The following is a 19,244-nucleotide window of genomic DNA, read 5'->3' on the forward strand; positions in this document are numbered from 1 at the left end:
AAGCAGACATCTTCACCTAACCAACATTGGCTGAGCTCAAAAATAGCTAAGCAGGCTTCAATCTCAGTAGTTCTTAGATGGAAGACCACTAGGAGATCCCAGGGTCAGATGCTAGACTAGGAAGTCAAGCATCCAAGCAGCAGGCAATGGTGACCAGCTCGGTTTTTGAGTTTGACTTGGGGCATTTATCCTTTTATTTATTCAATGAAGTTGAATGAAACTTAGAATTATGTATCAGTTCAAACACTAAACGGCAAGTTTATTGTGTTAGGTATTTGAAGATAGGTAAGTAATACCCAGTGCTTGTCAGTAGCAGAATATTTGTTCTGGCATATTCCCTTAATTCTCTTTGCATGCTTCCATGCCTGGATATCCCATAAGCATGCACATTAATGTAGCATAGTTTTGGGGCCAGCCAAACCATTCCATATTAGACAGGCATTCCAGCCTTCTTTCTAGTGCTTGGCCACCAACTTCATGAAATAATTTAATATAAGATATATTATTACAGGAGACAACAGTCATAAGATAACAAACCCAGAACTTCACAAGAACTAAATCTGAGTCAGCTTCTGCGGAGTCTTCATCTTCCTCAAGATAGGCAAGGATAATTTCAGTAAGGTGGTAAGCTTTGGCTTCATTTTGGTTTAGGGGGTTGATGTAGCATACACTGCACAGTCCTTTTAAAACAGAGATCCTGACTTTTGCGGAAGTATCTGGCATAATCAAAATATCAATCATGTCCTGAAGATACTGTGAAGCAAGCGCTGCAGCACCAACACCACCTGTAAAGCAATCATAGTTCTTAAATCTTGACCCACTTTCTTAAGTATTAGTATCCTAAAATGCCCTATTCCATATAACAGATGCAGTCGATTTAATGCTATAATGTTAATAACTGTCACATGGATCTAGCTTGGTTCATCTATCATAGTTCCTTTGATACAGGCAAAACTTAATATTCACTGCTACCATGACCAGCTGCATCATTCAAACATTTCCAAATTTTCAGTAAACTAAACCAGTAATCTGGTTGCAAGAGGCAGATTCTCCCCCACCCCTGCCCCCACTCAGCTGACAGATGAATTTGTTCAAATGATTTGATTGCAGGTTATCGCTGTTGCCTGAAACAAGAAACAACCACCAAAATGGATTTCTGCTCCTCAGTTTAGCCCAGAGAAATCACTTCTGAGGCTGGTACAACAGCATAGGATCTGGTGGAAGGGGTCTGCAAAGGAGGCAGCAGCTGAAATTGGAAGTGTTACTGTCACAAGCAGGAGTGTCTGATACAAAAAAACCCCCATCTTTAATGGGTATATGAGTTTTTGTGGAGGGGATTGTATGCAATTACATTCTGGTAGTCTGCTCTTTTTTACTTTGCACAGCTCTTACATGAATTGGTTTCTCAAATAAAAAGCCTAGTTGAAGAAATGCATGAATTAGTCAAGTAGAAAAAAAAATCCTGCTGAAAGAGAAAAGGATAAATAAACTGGAGGAAAGTGTTTTTTCTGCATTAAAAAAATATTATTTTGCATGTCTCCACTACATTGGATCATCTGACTTGGAGTGGAATAGGAAGGACATGCTTTAAAGTTTGTTAAGTTCTCTCTTGATTAAAAAGTAAGTGAGGTATGATGAAACCAAAATGATCAGTTAATTACTATCTTGCTTCTAAAGACCATTTTTATGGCGCAATTGGGAACATTAAGAGCAATGATGACTTTCAGGCCTTTTAACTATACAATAATTTTGAACCACAGTTCTTCCAAGTCCCAGCTAACAAAGGGTATAGGATTCTACAATAGCTGAAGGCTCCATAATATCTGTCTCGAGCTGAACTCTAGCTCTCATCAGTCCTGCTTCCTTAATACTATTTAGGGGCAATGGTATTACATACTATTTAGATAAAGTTTATTAATCCCAACATTTTGAATCTCTTATCCCAAACTCAGTTGACTCTTAACAGGCATACCTGTGTAAGCTAGCAGGCCAATATATAACGCAGACTTGGCTCTTTCCTCCAGTGACAGCTCTGTATTTCTTAGATCCATGCCATATATTTTAATTTTGTGGTGATGAAAGATCGGATCTACTAGCTTGATTACTGGTTCCCTTACTTGGTCAATATAGATGTTATACCAGGTCTTTAGTGTACTAAATACAATTCCCATGTTGCCTAAGAAGTATGTCTGTAACCCACGTCTCCTTTCATCAAATAGGGAATTGCTGGAAAATCAATATATTGATTCAGTTACTACAAAACTCACATAACTGATAGGTAACTAGGTAATGAATGCTGTAAACAGAATGTGAAATGGAAACAGCACAGGTTCTTAATGATGTCATGCTTAGGGTTATTCCTATCTGTTTTTCCACAGTTCACTTAAATCCTACTTTTAAAAAATATTTCTCTGTTGATTCTGAATCACCCTTTTAACTTTTCTCTGTATCAACTGAGACTAATTAAAATATCCCTTCCTCAGCACCACATTCCAATAAGCAGCAGAACAGCAAGTTCTTTCCCACCTTTGGAAAGTCTAGTATTTAAGAACACTTGCTAACTGAACTGTGCTCTAGAGTTAGCAAATATGGTGATTAAAACTACTTTTAAAAATGCAGACATTCTGCCAAAAGTGCTTCTGATAAGGCACTGAGAGAAGCTTTAAGGCAGAAGGAAAGAGCTCCCATCATTCCTGACCATGGTTGATACAACTGTTAATACTTCAACATCCATGAATATTTGCAGGATGAAGATGTCCAAATCCTGCTTTCAAAGCCTTATACACCGAGGCTGGGGAACTGTTAGCCCTTTGAGGTAGCCCAGACCCCAGCACAACCAGGAGTACTAGCTCTGTATTGTAAGGTTACATTAACAGAATCTTGCAAGACTGAAGTATTTCTCCCCTCCTTTCTTTTACTCTCTGGAAAACTAGGGAGGTCCCTTCTGAGATGTTTCCCACACCCTCCCTCCTTTTATGGGCTGAGATCTCTTTTGCACGCTGGTTGTCCAGTCTGCAGCTCTCCTTCCCATCACCCAAAGTCATTCCCACATTCCATTACAGGAACCGACCACCAATATAAGCAACAAAACCTTATCACAGTGTTATTTCGTATTTCAAAAATAATATTTATTATAACTTAAAGGGAGCAGTAAATACTGGAAGTAACAAATACCACAAAATTAGAAGGCATATATAAGTCAAGAATCAGTACAAAAGACGACCATAAAAGGTTGCAAGCTCATGTGAGCAATGTGCTGTAAAAACCTGAAGCATAACACTTTCACACGTTATGAGAAATGCTTTTTTCTCCAATAGACCTTTCAGTAACTGTACAAATGTAGTTTTAATCAAGTAATATTTATATGCAATTTATAAATATACAGATATATACAACATTATAACATTCACAAAAATACTGTCTTAACAATGCATTTCTAAAAAGGGCTTTATTAGATCATATTTCTAAATCAAACTTCAAAATCTACCTGATTCAGAGACTGATGATTTTTTTTTTCCTTGTAGCACCCCAACAGTAGCAGAGAAGCTAATTGCTTTTATAATTGTATAATCCATAGAAATAGTAGCAAGGACTTCGGTTAAACACTTTGGGGCTGCAATCCTATGCATTCTTATTTGAGAGTAAATCAGGATGAATTCAAGAGGATTTTCTTCAGAGTAAGTCTGCATCAGATTACGCTATAAACTACCTTGATTACTGTATGCTCTATAAGGGAGCCCAGAAGACATCTTTGTTGTCATCTGTCATATTGAAAAAATTAAATAAATCAAGCTCTTAACAAGTAACAAAACCTCACTCTTCCCTGAAAGTCTGGGAATTCAGGGCTTACCTGTAATTAAGTATACTCTATATAATCCTTTGTAGAAAAAAGAGCAAATTTAATTTTCTATTTGCTTTACACAACTCACACAATTGGTTATCAATAAAAAAAGTATTCTAGCATCAATGTGCATTTCTGAGTGAAGGGCAGGAAGAAAGGAAGAAAGGAAATTTAAAAATGGGGCACAAATCACACTGTCTGGAGTTTCACATCCTTTGGCCTAATTGAATATTGCTTATCCTAATCTAGATGACTACTACTAATAAAATCAGATGGGCAGATATTTGACAAATACAGAGGCTCAGAGTAGGTGGGAATCAGAATGGCTTTAAATGTCTGCTTTTCAATGTTTTCAACACATATTCCAAACTGGCACAATTATGCCCACCAAACAAGCACTGCTCTACATTAAACATGTCTTATGTAATAATTTCAAAACATCTCTCATTTTTCCAAGGCTTTACAACAATTACATGTATTTCACAAAAAAGCAAGATTATCATAATCTTCAACAAATCAATATTTCACTATAAGCTACACAGAAAAGCCAACAGCAGCCCATGCATTAAATTCTCTCTTTTTCTTTGAATGCTGATGAGTTCCTAAGTTTCAAAAGAAATTTCAAAAGAATGGGTTTTGTATTTCCAATTCACTTTCAGGACCATCTTGGTTAAGATGAGGTTGGCATGTCTTAAAATGCAAATGAAACACTTAAAAAGCTGTAGCCACTTCAGTTGCATGTCGACCACCAACTTTAACAAATTCACGGGGGAATTTGTCTAGCTGTTCATATGCCAGCCGTCCATCTTCTCCTGAGCAGCAACAAAACAAAACAGCAATAAATATTTCATCTTTTAGACCTGTGGCTCTGAACTGCAAACCACAATCTCACATTGTATGACATGGCAAGACTGGCTATAGTATTTGATGCTCCAAAGAACTCTGATTATGGACAGTGTCTCTTTTGAGATGACCTGCAGCTTGACGACTTAATGGAAGTGGCCCTACAGTTTTCTTGGCACAGTAATAGCAGTGTTTTGTCATGGACTTCTTCCAGGTTTTTCTTTTCATTTCCTAGTATAGACTACAGCTCTGGAATTTCCTGTAAGAAATCAGGAGAAGGAGAAGGAAGAGGAGAAGGAGGAGGAGCTCCTTACTTCTGTCCTCTTGCTTCCTGAGAATTCCAGTGACCCAGTAACCCAGTGAAAGGAGTACAGGTTCTTATACTTTGAGTCACATGAATACACCACCATTTCCATGCCAATTGGGGAAGATTAGAAATGGTAAATTTGGTACTACTACCTCATTTCTACTCTTTGTAGCTTTTCTATTAGCCCTTCTCATACTACTTTTTTGTCCTGTTCACCAGACTTCTTTTTCCATCTGGAGTAAAAAAAGACACCAGCAACAACATAAAGAACTCAACCTACCAAGAGAGAGCAAGGTTTCAGAGGCTGTATTCCTAACCTCTTCATTGTCAGACTGGCAAAGAGTGACCAGCATTTTAATGCTTTCAGTTGCCTGTAGAACAATAAAGAAATAAAGATGTAATTCAGTTCTTGTCTGACAGAAAATCTTGCTTTATAGTGATTAATTCGCATATCTACGTCTGGCTTTTTAAACCTGTATAAAAACATATCCATTTTCTCAAGCCATCTGGAAGTGCCTTGTTTCCTCCACAGCTCAGAAAGAGAACATTTCGCTCAGCCACAGGGGCTATGAGTACCCTTGCAGACAGCCTAAAACAGCCTACCAAGAAACTGCCTGGGTCTTCCAAGAGTGACTTTGCTTGCACGAGCATTCTTTACAAAGCAGTTTTTTCCAATGCTTTGCACATCCCTATTATTTAAACACTTTAAAATTAAAAGTATTTGCAATGCTAGGAGGAAGGTAGGTAGGTAGGTAGGTAGGTAGATAGACAGACAGACAGACAGACAGACAGACAGACAGACAGACAGACATATATAGAGAGAAAGCGAGAAATTACCATATAGGAATGGTACACATTATTATTTATATACTTATTGCATTTTTATATACCATATTTCCAAATGACTTATGGTAATTTACACAACAGTTAACTACAACAATACACAATTTGTTAGTAGTGATGTTGCAGTCTTAATGCTGTCCTCACGGACATTATATCTTATACTATTATCTTTCTATGTCCCAGGACAGGTACACCCATTTCATGGGGGTGGAGGGGGCTTCTTGGCTAGAACTTCTGCTAAAGGGGATGGGGGAAAGGAGGAATTATTCTTTTTTCTATTTCACCTCTCCTGACCAAGGGAGTGCATTTTCTTCACATTATAACTTCTCCCAATTATAAACAGGTACTAATTTAAGCCCTGAAAACATTTCCAGGATGGAAAGGATGAGCTGTGGACAAGAGGATTTGTCACATTAGTAGCTGTATCAGAAATGTTTTTGTAATGAAAACATGAATGCATACACAGCAGAGGGGAAAAAACGCACCCAGCCAAGTAGCACCATCCCATCATCTTCTAATCATCAGATATACTTGAAGATCAAGTCACAGAGTAAAGTCTCTTTTCCAAATATATTGTTAGACTGTGTGCATCAAATCCCTCCCATTTTGGTAAAGTAATATCTGGACAGCTAATTCAAGAGAACAATGCTCTTGTTGTGTGTTCAAGAGGGGTTATTGAAGCTTCTGGTGTTTTTTTTTTTTTTGGCTTGGCCTTTTGTAGTTCATGGGAAAGTCAAGAAGGCAGAAGTTTACCTGAAGGCATTTCAAGGCCAGGCAAGCAGCCTTCTGCAGATGGAGGCTGGGCTGGGCAAGGCTTTCACAGTAATAAATTAAAGCCTGGAAGAAAAAGAGAGGCCGTGAGACTGAGGAGCAATGTCCTTTCAGAACAAGAGCGAAAAAAACCCTTTTGCTTAGAAAATAAATTCACCAAATAAAAAATAAAGCAGCATTTGTCTCTTTGAAAGGACAGCTCCTGTTGCTTAGGTAGAATTTTTCCACATTTAAACAGCAACCAGTTACCACAAAATAAAAGTTTTTACTTCCTGCCACCACCATTCTTGTGTAGGATGCAATCAGAAATGTGTAAAATGTTCTATGAATGAAGCATCCTATGTATGGAAAAGCTGCTTTGGAGTCATGCCCAAACCACAACATATGTTTGGGTATTTTGGTCCATGCATGGTCTAAAATGGGGCTATTCCAGTCAAAAGTAGTTTATGGAGGTTGAGAAGCAGAGAAAAAGCCAAGTTGGCAACTGGGGGAAAGGCAAGGCTGGCGTGCACTGTTGTCTCTCTCCCCTCAGCTGCTTCCAGCATGGCATACCCCAGTGGACCACTCATCCCCGCCAGTATGCTCAGGGCATTCTCTCCCTCCCTATAGTTGCTACCAATATCCCAGCAAGCATAGCCCACCAGCTTGCCCATCCCCACAATCTTCCTATCCCCTCTCCGTCTTGCATAGCTACAGGAGAGTGCTGGCCAGTTCTGCAATGTATTCTCCATTCACTTCAGGCAACGTGGCCTGCATCTCACAGATGCTGAAAGCAAAAAACAAAGAGTGGGCAGGGATGACACTGATAAAAGATTTCTGGCTATTCCATCAACTAGGAAGCCCCAGAGAGAACCAGATCTAAAAATACGCTTTCTTCTACTGAAAGATCTACCACCTCCCTGGAGCAATGACATCTAGCAATTAGATCTTATTTTTGTTGGTATTCACCTTCAATTTATTACCTCTCATCTAGCCCAATCCCAGTTGCACATAGGCATCCAGGGAAGCTCCATTATTGTCTCAAGATGTTATACAGAAATCCATTTGGGTGTCATTAGCATATTGGTAGTACCCAGCTCCAAATACTCAGCAGTTTCATGTAGTTACTGAAAACCAGAATAGTGCCATGAGAGACACCAAATAATAATATAACAATGGCTCTTTTGCCTCTTTGCCTCCCAATGGCACCATCTGAACTCTATCTGAGAATCAGAAATGCAATCTGTGCAAAGCATGTTATATAAACCCAGTAAATTGTGATTTGTTCAATAAACCTTGTTCACACTATGATTTAGCATGATGCTTAAACACAGCTAAAATCTGGTAACTCTACTTTTGTCTATTTGGTTTTCTGTAACACTTACCTTTTCCCTGAAGTGCTTGTTTTCTGCTGCGGCAGCTGACAATATTGTTATCACAGCTTCACAGGTCTCCCTTTTATTTTCAGTCAGAAGGACAGCCAAAGATTTCAGCACTTCTTGTTGAGGTGAGAGACTGATGGAAGTTAAACTGGCCTTGTTCTGCAAGAACTTTTCATCTCTTAAGGATTGTAGAGTTTGTACTATTAAAGCTAAAACACAAATTGTCCCTTTTTTAGAAGAAGTTAACAGATTAGACTAACAGATGCCTTTGAAATAGCTTTTACATGCAACAACAGTAACCGTGAAATGTAGAATACAGTAATTTCAAATATATGAGAATGAGGATGAGTTCAAATGCCAATGAAGTCTAGAATTTTGTCCCTACAGAGATCAACCAGATGCTTTGAGAAGCCCACAGGAGATAAACACCACAGCACCCTCTTCTTCACTGTTGGTTATTGAAAGAGTTGCTGTCTCCAGTCTAAGAATGATTCCATGGTCATGATGGCTGTAACCATTACTAGCCCTGTCCTCCCTGGAATTTATTTCCTATCACCAGCTGTTATTAGGAAAATCTGACCTCATTCATAAGAGAGAGAAACTCTAGCTTGTTGGTAAAACCTGTTCAGTTTCTAGGCCCTAGGCAGTGAATTATGCTGTGAAAAGTCCATAAAGTACACATAAAAATCCAGAGAAAATCAGCAATCCTTAATCAAAAATAGAATCCATTACATAAATGCAAATAATCTGCAATCTTATACTTGCTTACCTTGGATAAGTCTCATTGAACTTTACAGGGCTGACTCTAAATAGACAGGTATTAGGTTGCACAGTCAAATTAAAAATCTTATGACATTTAAAAAAACTACTGCTTCTCTAATCATTGGCCGGGACATTGAAAGGTTACATTGCTGTCTTGCTTCCTATTGATCAACTGCCAGAACACTGACTGCATTCTTTTCTCTGCTTAGTAAAGTAAAGACAACCTTGAGTCAGGTTCATCTCCCAAGGATTACATGGGCATACCCATACAGTTTTCTTGGCAACAATACAGAAGTGGTGGCCATTAACATAGGGCTACCATACCTGGGTTGAAAATAGCCAAACAATTAAACGGCAGTGGCTGGTGTGGGTCTTCCGGGCTGTGTGGCCGTGTTCTCGAAGTTTTGTTTCCTAACGTTTCGCCAGCACCTGTGACCGGCATCTTCAGAGTGCAGGAGCACAGACAGGAGCAGTACTCTCTGTGCCCAGGGTGATGTGACCCTTTTGTGGGTATTTATAGAGATCTGGGGGGGGGGAAGGGGGGGGATTGGGTGTGTGTGGGGGCGTTGGGTTACTGAGTGGCTGCTTGTTTTGGTGTCAGAATCTTCCTGGGGATTAGGCAGGGTTTTTTCTTCTATTGAATTGTTAACGAGGGGCTGCTGAGGGTGATTAGCAAGTTCATTGTGTGAACTGTTCACATGTCCTGGTGGTTGAGCTGAGTTCGTTGACCTTTTGCAGGCTGTATTTTTCAGGATTGGTAGCCAGGTTTTGTTGATTTTTAGACTCTCCTCTTTTTTATTGAAACTGTGCTGGTGTTTGTGAATCTCAATGGCTTCCCGGTATAGCCTGGTGTAGTGGCTGTTGGTGTTGTCCAGTATCTCTGTGTTTTCAAATAGGATTTTGTGTCCAGTGTGCTTGAGAGCATGTTCAGCTACTGCAGATTTTTCTGGTTGCTGTAGTCTGCAGTGTCTTTTGTGTTCTTTTATCCTGGTATGGATGCTGCGTTTTGTGGTCCCGATGTATACTTGCCCGCAACTGCATGGTATGCGGTATACTCCTGCGGCGGTGAAGGGATCCCTTTTGTCTTTTACGTTAGGAAACAAAACTTCGAGAACACGGCCACACAGCCCGGAAGACCCACACCAGCCATCGTATGCCGGCCGTGAAAGCCTTCGACAATACAATTAAATGGCAATTGAAATTAAATTAAATATAACTCTTTGCTGCCATCTAGCAGTTGTCCAGATTTTGCAGCTCAGATTCAGTAAGCCCTAGTTTTTATTTTCAGCATCTTCTTTTTACTTCCCAGTCTAACCTACAGTTCAGGAATTCCCTGGTGGTTTCCAATTCTAGTACTAACCAGGCCTAATCCTGCTTAACATCTGAACCCAAACAAAGTCAGCTAGGTGCTGTCACATGTCACCAGGCTCAAAGAATACAGGCTTAGACAGAAAGCTCAACCAACTCAAGGGAAATATCCACCATGGATACATGATATCCTGGACCTCTCCTGGATCACAAGTGGCCAGCACAAACAGTTTTGGTTTGGTTTTCCTATTCCTTCTTCTGCAGAATTTTGGTCTCCTTTCTTCCTCCCACTGATTTCAGTGGGAAAGAAAATCTCTATGCCAGCCTCAGACCAGTACAGATTAGGAATCCAAACAATGGCAGTGGAGAAGCTTTGGATCAAGTAGATCCAAACCTACACTTGAACATAGGGAAGCCCAAATTTTGGATGTGGTACATAATCCAAAAATGGTTCCCAAATTGAATTAAATTCTGTCTCAGATTAACTGCTTTTGAAATATTAAGTTAGTTTAGACATTGAGTCAGACTCCTGCAACTTAATAAGTCATTCTGCTACAGAAGGAACCATATATATTTTCAGCAAGAAGTACAGAATATACTTGCAGCAGTTACCATATACAAAGGTAATTCAGTATACGTTGGGGATATAAGGTTTACTAATATGTAATAAATATAGCGAGACCCAGTGTGGTGTAGTGGTTAAGGCATCAGGCTAGAAACCAGGAGACCATGAGTTCTAGTCCTGCCTAGGCACAAAGCCAGCTGGGTGACCTTGAGCCAGTCACTTTCTCTGAGACCTAGGAAGGAGGCAACGGCAAGCCACTTCTGAAAACCTTGTCAAGAAAATTATAGGGACTTGTCCAGGCAGTCTCTGAGAATCAGACATGATTGAATTATAATAAATAAATAAATAAATAAATAAATAAGATTGAAAAGGAAATTCAACTTTTAGAATTTGATTCATGCTATCAGACATGATTGAATTATAATAAATAAATAAATAAACAAATAAATAAATAAATAAATAAATAAGATTGAAAAGGAAATTCAACTTTTAGAATTTGATTCATGCTATTATAAATCATTTTCCAAAATTGTTGAGCTTTGCCACATTGCCACCAAATATGGAAAAATTATCCAACATTTCTAACTATTTTTAGAAAACAAATATTCTTTCTAACAATCAGTACTAGAGTAACATACTGATTATTTTCCTGTGCTTATCCCAAAGTTTTAATACTCTGCTTACTATTGCATAATTTCTTATAAGCTGCCTATACTACTTCTACTACTACTACTACTATTGATCATAGCTACAGTGTTCAATCTACAATCTCCTTCTTCAAACTGCAGATCTCATGGCTGAAACACATGGCTTAAGTTGTGTATCTGTTCATTCCTTTTACACCCTCTTTTTTGTACAGAACACTGATGGGTGTTCTGGAAGCCTCAAAAACTATCAGATGTTTTTCTACTATTTTAATTGTTCCTACTAAAAGTATTGTCCCACTATGGAATTTGAACTTCTAAAGAGCCTGTTTCTTACCTTCTCTTGCAAGCTGAAGCAAATAGTTTGCCAGATCACTAACATTTTTGTTAGCGAAATAGTTGTAATATTGAAAAACTGTTATGATTTCCAAGGACAGGCTCGAGGAGAGGATAGGTTCTGCACGGTCCGAGATATGAGAAATCAAGGTTTTGAATACTGCATATAACCAGATAAAAGGATTAGTTACCAAATGAGTCCTCATTAATAAGAGCAACAAAAATGACTGGAAGTAAGTCTTTTTTTAGAAAGGATAATGTGCTTTAGAACAAATAGACAACTTCATACTTTCTAGAAGTTTAGAATTATAGTTTCTGGAAGGAGCCAGTATGGCAATGAACAAAGATTATGAAAACTGTATAATACGGGTAACCTGAGGGCACCTAGCTGGTACCTCTGCTCTATAGTGTCATTCACTTATATCTCTGTCATACCCAAATAGAACAAATGAAAAAATAATAGGCTACTGGTACGATATGAAGTGAATTACCAATCACTGAATAAGTGACTGATGTTGGTTGAATATAACCATTGTTTATTATAGGCATGGGCTAAAGAAATATGGCACTGCAAGCAGAAATTTTATTGCTTAAAAAAAAACCATCCCAAAGTAATTTATTTAAATAGCAACTTTTAAAAATAGGTTTTTGGGTACGTTTTGGGATAAAGGTTATAAGAGTGTTCAAAGCCCATGTATATACACACCTGTGTAATTATTTTAATATTAGGAAGGGGAACCAATGTTTAGTCAATGAACTAGTAAAACTAGTTAACATATTTTATTTGACAAAAGGCTTTCAGTAGCATTAAAAATATTGCCATTATAACTATTCTCATTGTGCCTTGTATAATGGTCTTGTCTGCAATATATACATTTCTTATATATACAGTTTTTATTCAAAACTAATTTTATACCTCTGGAAATCTATTTATTCATTTATTTGCTTACACTAATATTGTATAATAATAGTGCAATCCCATACATAGCATTACAGAATTTAAGGCCCACTAAATTCTATATGACTTACTTCGAGATTAAATGTGTATATAGGACTTCAAACTCAAGTTATGTGACAGCCCTAATATTTGATTCTTGAAAGACCAAATATTCAGCAGAGAATATCAACTACTATGTTTTTAAATATCTGATGTAATTGTTGGATGAATTGTTGTAATTTTCACAACCATTTTTTACCACCGTTCATCCACTCAACTGCTATGAAATCACAAAATATGCTACTTTTCTGGAAGCATATTAGGTAACTGTACCTGTTTCTGAAAGTCCTGGACATTCATCATTCACCACTGTAGCAAAAGTGATATCCAGTTGTTTAATCATTTTGTCTGCAGAGGTGTGATACAACCCAGAAGAATTGGTACACTTATTCCAGAAAGAAAGAAGGGATATCTTTTTCTGAAGTTCTGGAATTGCTAATGGGAAAGAAAACCATAAAGCAAATGATTACTACAAATTAAAATTGAACAATAATCAGCTCTGTATTGAAGGGAAATGGGTAGAAATTTGTAAAAGGTTACATGTGCTTGGAAAAAGAAACAAAACAGATCTGCTTTGACTGGAAAGATAACAATAATTATCTGGTTATGTCTATAGCTTCCATGATCTAGATCAGTATTTCTCAGCCTCAGTAACTTTAAGATGTATGGACTTCAACTCCCAGAACTCTCTAGCTTGGCTGGGGAATTCTGGCGAGGAATTCTTGGTATTAAACTCCAAATATCCTAAAGTTGCTGAGGTAGAGAAATACTGATCTAGATAAATATAAGCTAAGAAGGCTTTAGATATTAAGGCTGAGATTTTATGCCAGAAGAATGTTCACTAGGAGAGGGGTCACATGTTGCCCACAACTGCTCCTCTTCAAGCAACAACGCCCCATGGCCTTAGACTGTTTTTTCCCATGTCACTCCCTGTAATGACTTAGAACTCCTGTGCCCAGGATTGTTGGCATGCAAAGCACTGTTCTGTGCCTGAGCTACTAACCTTCTTCATCCAACCTGATCCTATAACAAATTCCCCTGAATTCATTAATACTTTTCACCAAAGGAGTCTGCACAGGACTGAAACTTTACAGCCTGTTTCCACATAAGTTTACCTAGAAGTTCATGGTATTTAATCAGGCCTACACTGGAGTCAATAATTGTATAACAGCCTTAGAGAGTAGGTCTGAGTAAACATGCATAGAAAAGCACCGCATACCATACGGTAAGAAAATAAAAATATGTAATATTTTCATATGAACGTTGTCTATGCTATTTCTCACCTTCACTTATAGGTCTGAAGTTCCCCAGAGTCTCGCTGCTGATCTCTGCAAGACTCTGAATCACTAAATTTTGTTGAGATAGCTTATCCAGAAGATACCTTGTGACAAATGGAGTTCTGCTAGAGAATACAATTTGCTGGTAAAATAGGGAAGAACAACAGTGTAAATAGTCCTCATACAGAACAAACATTAATTAGGTCAAAATTCCAAATGTGGAAGAATGCAAATTTATCAAATAAGAATGATTCTATGGTTTTTACAAACATGATTTTTATCATATACTTTAAAAGTGGGATTCACAACAAACCAACCACTGTAATATGTGTTCCTGTCAATTTCTAGCCAGCTACATTGGATTGTATATTGGATTATGTTATTTTGGCTTCATAAAAATTAACAGAAAACATGTCTTCTATTTATATTGAGGACTGAGTATGTGTCCCTAGTGGTGACTTTTTGCAGAGACTCTTTTCTCAGCAAAGTAGATAAAAGCACAGCACAATACACAGATTTACTACACTACGATTACTCTGAATATGCCATATTTACCTCAGAGGGGAAAAACCCTAAGTTTAAGATTACTCCCAACAAAGAAGATTAGATGGGAAAAATACTTCCATTATTGTATTCTCAGGGAATCAAAATAATCCACTTGAACAATTACTTTTTGGGGAGAGAGAGGAAATTACTCTTTACATGTTATCTTAGGCTGGTCAATAACCAAAATAAATATATTTAGTTTGACTTATTTGGAAATATGTCTCACTAACGTCAGTAGTGCTTCAACCCTAGGAAGTATGTAAAATTACAACTTTAATCAATTTAAGTCTGCCTTAAAAGCTATTAATTTAATTGGGATTTCTGTGTGGCTAAAATCCTACTTTTGTATTTCAAAGAACTTGTGAAAGTTCAAACTGTGTCAAGAAATTTGGGTCAGAGGGGTATACATAGCCTCTGCCTCCTATAGAGTCTATGTGTTGTTACCAATTTGGTACCAGACCATGTCACACTGAACAGCAAAGAGTGAACTGGAGTTCTGTTCTGGTTCACATGGACCATGATGAAATAAGATCATACATGGAGAAAAGGGGATAAGAGTTAGGGTGCAGATTGGCATGGACAGCCCCAGTCTCCTATAGAGTTTGGGCCCTTGTGTCTTGTTTGGAATATCTGGAGAGAAGTAAGTATTCTCTGGATAAAGATCTTTCACACTCTGTGGCTTCTTCAGAATGCACATTTGCTAGTTTCTCCACAACAGCAGAGTCTGTCCTTTTTACTTTATTATGCCTGTGCTGATCTTTATGCAAGAAAACTACAAGTGTACAAAGTACAAAGGAAATTAAGTATCAACAAACAAGGGTGTGTACACAATAGGAAAAACAAAAGCATCTTTGTTTTAAACCAAAATGTGTTAAAAGATACCTGGATAAGCTGTGTGCAGTACTGCAAGTGCTTGACTATGGTGATATCAAGGCTTTCATTTCCTGTGGTCAATGGAAGAGGGCTTCCAGCAACACTGTTACCAACTCCTGTGTCTTCTGTCAAGGCTTCACTGAGATGCCCTCTGCCTTCTGGGTGTTCTGACCTGTAACTGTTCAAGCTGGGAGGTAAGCGAGCAGTTTGATTTTCTTTTCATGGAAGCAATGCAAAAGAGAAATTGCTGAAAGCACTCTCCTGTAACCAAACAGCTCTTCGTAGGCCAGTAACCTTCTAATGAATACGTCGTATCTCAAATTGGCAGTAGCATTAGGTAGAACGTGCCAAATAAGTGTCCACATTTAAAGGATATATTGTTACCACACTAGCCTACTTGTTTCTTTGAAACAATCACTTTTTTGTAAGGAACTCTTGCTAAGAAGTCTTTGAAATCAACCTTTGCTATAACTTTTCTTTTTTTTTTCTATCATAGTCACCTTGGTTTGTTGACAGCATGCTTTGCTAAACTGCTCTATGAATTTGTGGATGTAACTGAACTATAGATTTGTGGTTTTTAAAAGTTATACAATTAAGATGTAATCTGTCAGTGCTTTCCTGGCACATGATTAATTGTTCAGCTAAGAAATTTAAAAAATAGTGAGAATCTGTTGGAAAGGAAGTTATAATGGAATCATCCAGTGGTTCACACACAAAAAAACAAACACCAGTTTTCTGTTCTCTTTATTCATAGAATACAAAAATCATTGTTTAAACATCTATTTCACTCTTTTAACTATTTCAGTCAAGGAAATGTTTAAGTTACTTGCTCTTCTTGACCTCTCAGCAGCTTTCAATACCATCAGTTATGGTATTCTTCTGCACCAGCTTTGGGGGTTCGCATGGGGGCACAGTTTTATCCTCCTTCTCCTCCTTCTCCTGGGGTAGGTTCCCATCACTGTTGATAGGAGAGTTCCAGCCTGCAAGGCCTGCTTTGTGAGGTGCCACAGAACTTGACATACTCTCTACTCCTATTTAACATCTACATGAAACCACTGGGTGAGGTCATTTGATGCCATGGGGTAAGGTACCATAAATATGCAAATGATACTCAGTTATACAACTCCATCCCAGGCTGTCCAAGCAGTGCCATGGAGATCTTGTATTGGTAGCTGGAGGCTGTGCAGATCTGATCTGAATGGGGAGGAATAGCTTCAGCTTAAGCCTGGTAAGCCTGAGTGGATATGGGTTTTAGGCCCACCTGGGTCCAGTGATGTTCTATCTAGTTCTGGATGGTGTTGCACTACCCAAGACAGAACTGGTTCACAATTTGGGGGTCCTCCTGGACTCATGGCTCCTGCTCAAAGAGCAGATGTCAGCTGTGGCCACTGGGGCACTTGCACAGCTTCATGTTGTGTGCCAATTGCACCCTTCCTGGATTGGAAGGCACTGTGCATGGTCACAGATGCTTTACTCACCTCCCAAATGGACTACTACAATGCATCCTACGTGGGACTGACCTTGAAGAGCATCCAGATTGCAGGGGCACGGGCAATTACAGATGTTTCCCAGTTTGGCTATATTACACCTTTGCCAAGTACCCAGTAGGCTTCCAGGTGCAATTCAAAGTGCTGATTACATTCTTTAAAGCCCTTCATGGCATGGAGCCAGGATACTTGAAGGACTGCCTGTCTCCAGTGGTTTCTACCTGCTCTATTCGATCAAGCAGGAGGGTCATGCCTCAGGTCCCATCAATTAAAGAATGCCATCTTGTGACCCAGGAAGTGTGCCTTTCCTGTTGTGGCACCTGCTTACCCCCTGAGATCAGACTGACCCTGAGTCTGCTGGCTTCCATAAAGTGTTGAAAACCTGGTTGTTTCCCCAGGCATAGGGATTGTGAATTTATATTATTATATTATATTATATTATATTATATTATATTATATTATATTATATTATATTATATATTATAATTTTTACTCTCAGCTGCTGTTTCTTTTTTTAATTTGAATTGTATGTTTTAACAGTTTTATACTGTGGTTTTTGTTTAAACTTTGTTCACCACCCAGAGTTGCTCTGGTAAGAGGGCAGCCATATAAATAAATAAATAAATACACGCCTACATACATACATACATACTTAAGCATCTAAAGAAAACCTTGCATGCATTCAGTAAATATGATTAATTCCATATTGACCAAAATCAATAAATCAATATGTCAGGATGGAAAATCTATTATCTATTATCTATTACCTATTATGGCCAATTTTGCTTCTATAAATTAGAAGAAGCTTGCCCAAGGTTTGTGATGATATAGATATGAATATACGTGAAAGTAAATCTGATTCTACATCCTATATTATAGACAGAGATGAGCGAGTGGATTATATATAATCTGATAAATACAGAAAAACATTACAATATCCTTATTCTCTTTCAGTACTGTACATCATTTTGAACGAATGCAGAATGTCTCCATTCACTAGTACAGGGGGAAGCTTTTCTGGAACCACTACAATCCATTCTGCTAAGAGCATTCTCCGTACTCTGTAGAAAATCACTAACCTAGTAGGGGCTATAATATTTAATTTCCTCTTTCTTGAATGACAACTATGTACTATTCCTGGCAGAAAGGAACAAACTGAGAAGCATTCAATACTGACATACTTACCTGTTTTTCTCAATCTCAGTATCTGAGAACACAGAGTCTGCACCACGAGCACCACTGCAAAGTTCATCAGTACCACCATCATCCTCAAAGTCAGAAGTGTTGAGGAAGTCAAAACTTTCCAGTGCACTCTCAACTGTTAAGCTTAAGCTGGATGACCTGCTGTGACTTACTACTGGTCTGCACTGCAACAGCAAAACCAAAAGAATACATACTTAAAGAACTGTTTAGCCATTCAAAATGTTTTTGCTTCAAGAATATTCCAGTTAAATTGGGTGTGGGTGTTTCAACAAGTCCCCTTGTTCAGTGCCGTTGTACGTTCAAGAATGGACATAAGCCAGGGACTACCCGTATGCATTAAATAAAATAGCAAAGAAAATAAGGCTAAACTAACATCTCCGCCCCCCAGTGTCATGGGAACTGCTGTCCATGATGTTAACTAATCCTTACCGTATCCTAACTTGAGAAGAAAATGTGGCTTTATGCAAGCAATGCCTACCACTGAAACTGATGGGCTGTCATCTTAAGTCCCTATTTTATATGCTTCATTAATCTAATACATTTTACAGCACATTTTAAAACAGAAGACTTAAGAATTCCTACAACTAAGTAAAAAAAACTTGTCAATATTTTGCACCTGATCACTATCAGCTAAACAAATACATTTCCAAAATCATCATGGATTGGCTTACAGATCAAATTATGCCATTTAAATATAAATAAATATAAAAATAAAAATAAATATTTATGAGATTTAAAATGTGCAACTTTCACCAGTTGTGGTTTATTTATATTTGTGTGTGCATGTGTGTGTGTGTATATGTATAAGTGTGTGTGTGTGTGCGTGTATGCATGTATGTATGCATGCATGCATGGGTATGTGCACTTTATTGAACAAACCATGGCTTAGGGCCTTCTGTGACTCCTGTCAAAATGACAGCTCAGTTTTCAGAGTCTGAAAACAAAATAAAATTAAATTTAAATATTCAAGATTCAAAAGGTATGATTAAGCTCACTGCTTTATTATACATGTGACGTCTATGCTCTTACTGTTTATATATTGCATTTTAATTACTGTTTTAGTTTAATAAATTTTAAAATTGTGATTTAATATTGTTGTAAGCTATCCATAGAAAATGATCTTTAGTAGAAGTAGAAAAAAAAAAACAACTTACTAGCTCTGCACATAAATATGGTGAAAAAAATGAAGATCAGAAACCCAATTATTTAGTGTTTTAAAAACTATTTAATAAGGGTAATTAAAAAATTACATTTCTTGTACAAACAAAGCTTTACTCTTC

General features: G+C 37.9%; 2 protein-coding genes across 2 annotated transcripts in view; both read right to left on the reverse strand.

Moving 5' to 3' along the window:
• Nucleotides 1–339: 339 nt before the first annotated feature.
• On the reverse strand, nucleotides 340–2,171 carry ARMH2 (armadillo like helical domain containing 2). The gene is made up of 2 exons (XM_025175246.2): nucleotides 1,973–2,171; nucleotides 340–785 (listed from the first exon to the last, which is right to left on the reverse strand). The coding sequence occupies exons 1-2, from the start codon at nucleotides 2,169–2,171 to the stop codon at nucleotides 340–342; spliced, it is 645 nt and encodes a 214-aa protein (XP_025031014.1).
• Nucleotides 2,172–3,115: 944 nt separating this feature from the next.
• The window catches only part of RIPOR2 (RHO family interacting cell polarization regulator 2), a 74,046-nt gene continuing 57,917 nt past the window's right edge, over nucleotides 3,116–19,244 (reverse strand). Inside the window, exons 14-22 of the mRNA XM_007421935.3 lie at nucleotides 17,947–18,128; nucleotides 15,284–15,452; nucleotides 13,862–13,997; nucleotides 12,852–13,013; nucleotides 11,583–11,741; nucleotides 7,970–8,175; nucleotides 6,588–6,671; nucleotides 5,272–5,362; nucleotides 3,116–4,653 (exon numbers count right to left, since the gene is read on the reverse strand). Coding sequence (XP_007421997.2) covers nucleotides 4,553–4,653; nucleotides 5,272–5,362; nucleotides 6,588–6,671; nucleotides 7,970–8,175; nucleotides 11,583–11,741; nucleotides 12,852–13,013; nucleotides 13,862–13,997; nucleotides 15,284–15,452; nucleotides 17,947–18,128 — 1,290 coding nt within the window. The 3' untranslated portion in view covers nucleotides 3,116–4,552. The remainder of the gene's footprint in view (nucleotides 4,654–5,271; nucleotides 5,363–6,587; nucleotides 6,672–7,969; nucleotides 8,176–11,582; nucleotides 11,742–12,851; nucleotides 13,014–13,861; nucleotides 13,998–15,283; nucleotides 15,453–17,946; nucleotides 18,129–19,244) is intronic.

Source organism: Python bivittatus, unplaced genomic scaffold (assembly GCF_059951505.1).
Source record: "Python bivittatus isolate LINGU-HERP-01145 unplaced genomic scaffold, Pbiv_v1 ctg000840_np1212, whole genome shotgun sequence".
Taxonomy (NCBI): domain Eukaryota; kingdom Metazoa; phylum Chordata; class Lepidosauria; order Squamata; family Pythonidae; genus Python; species Python bivittatus.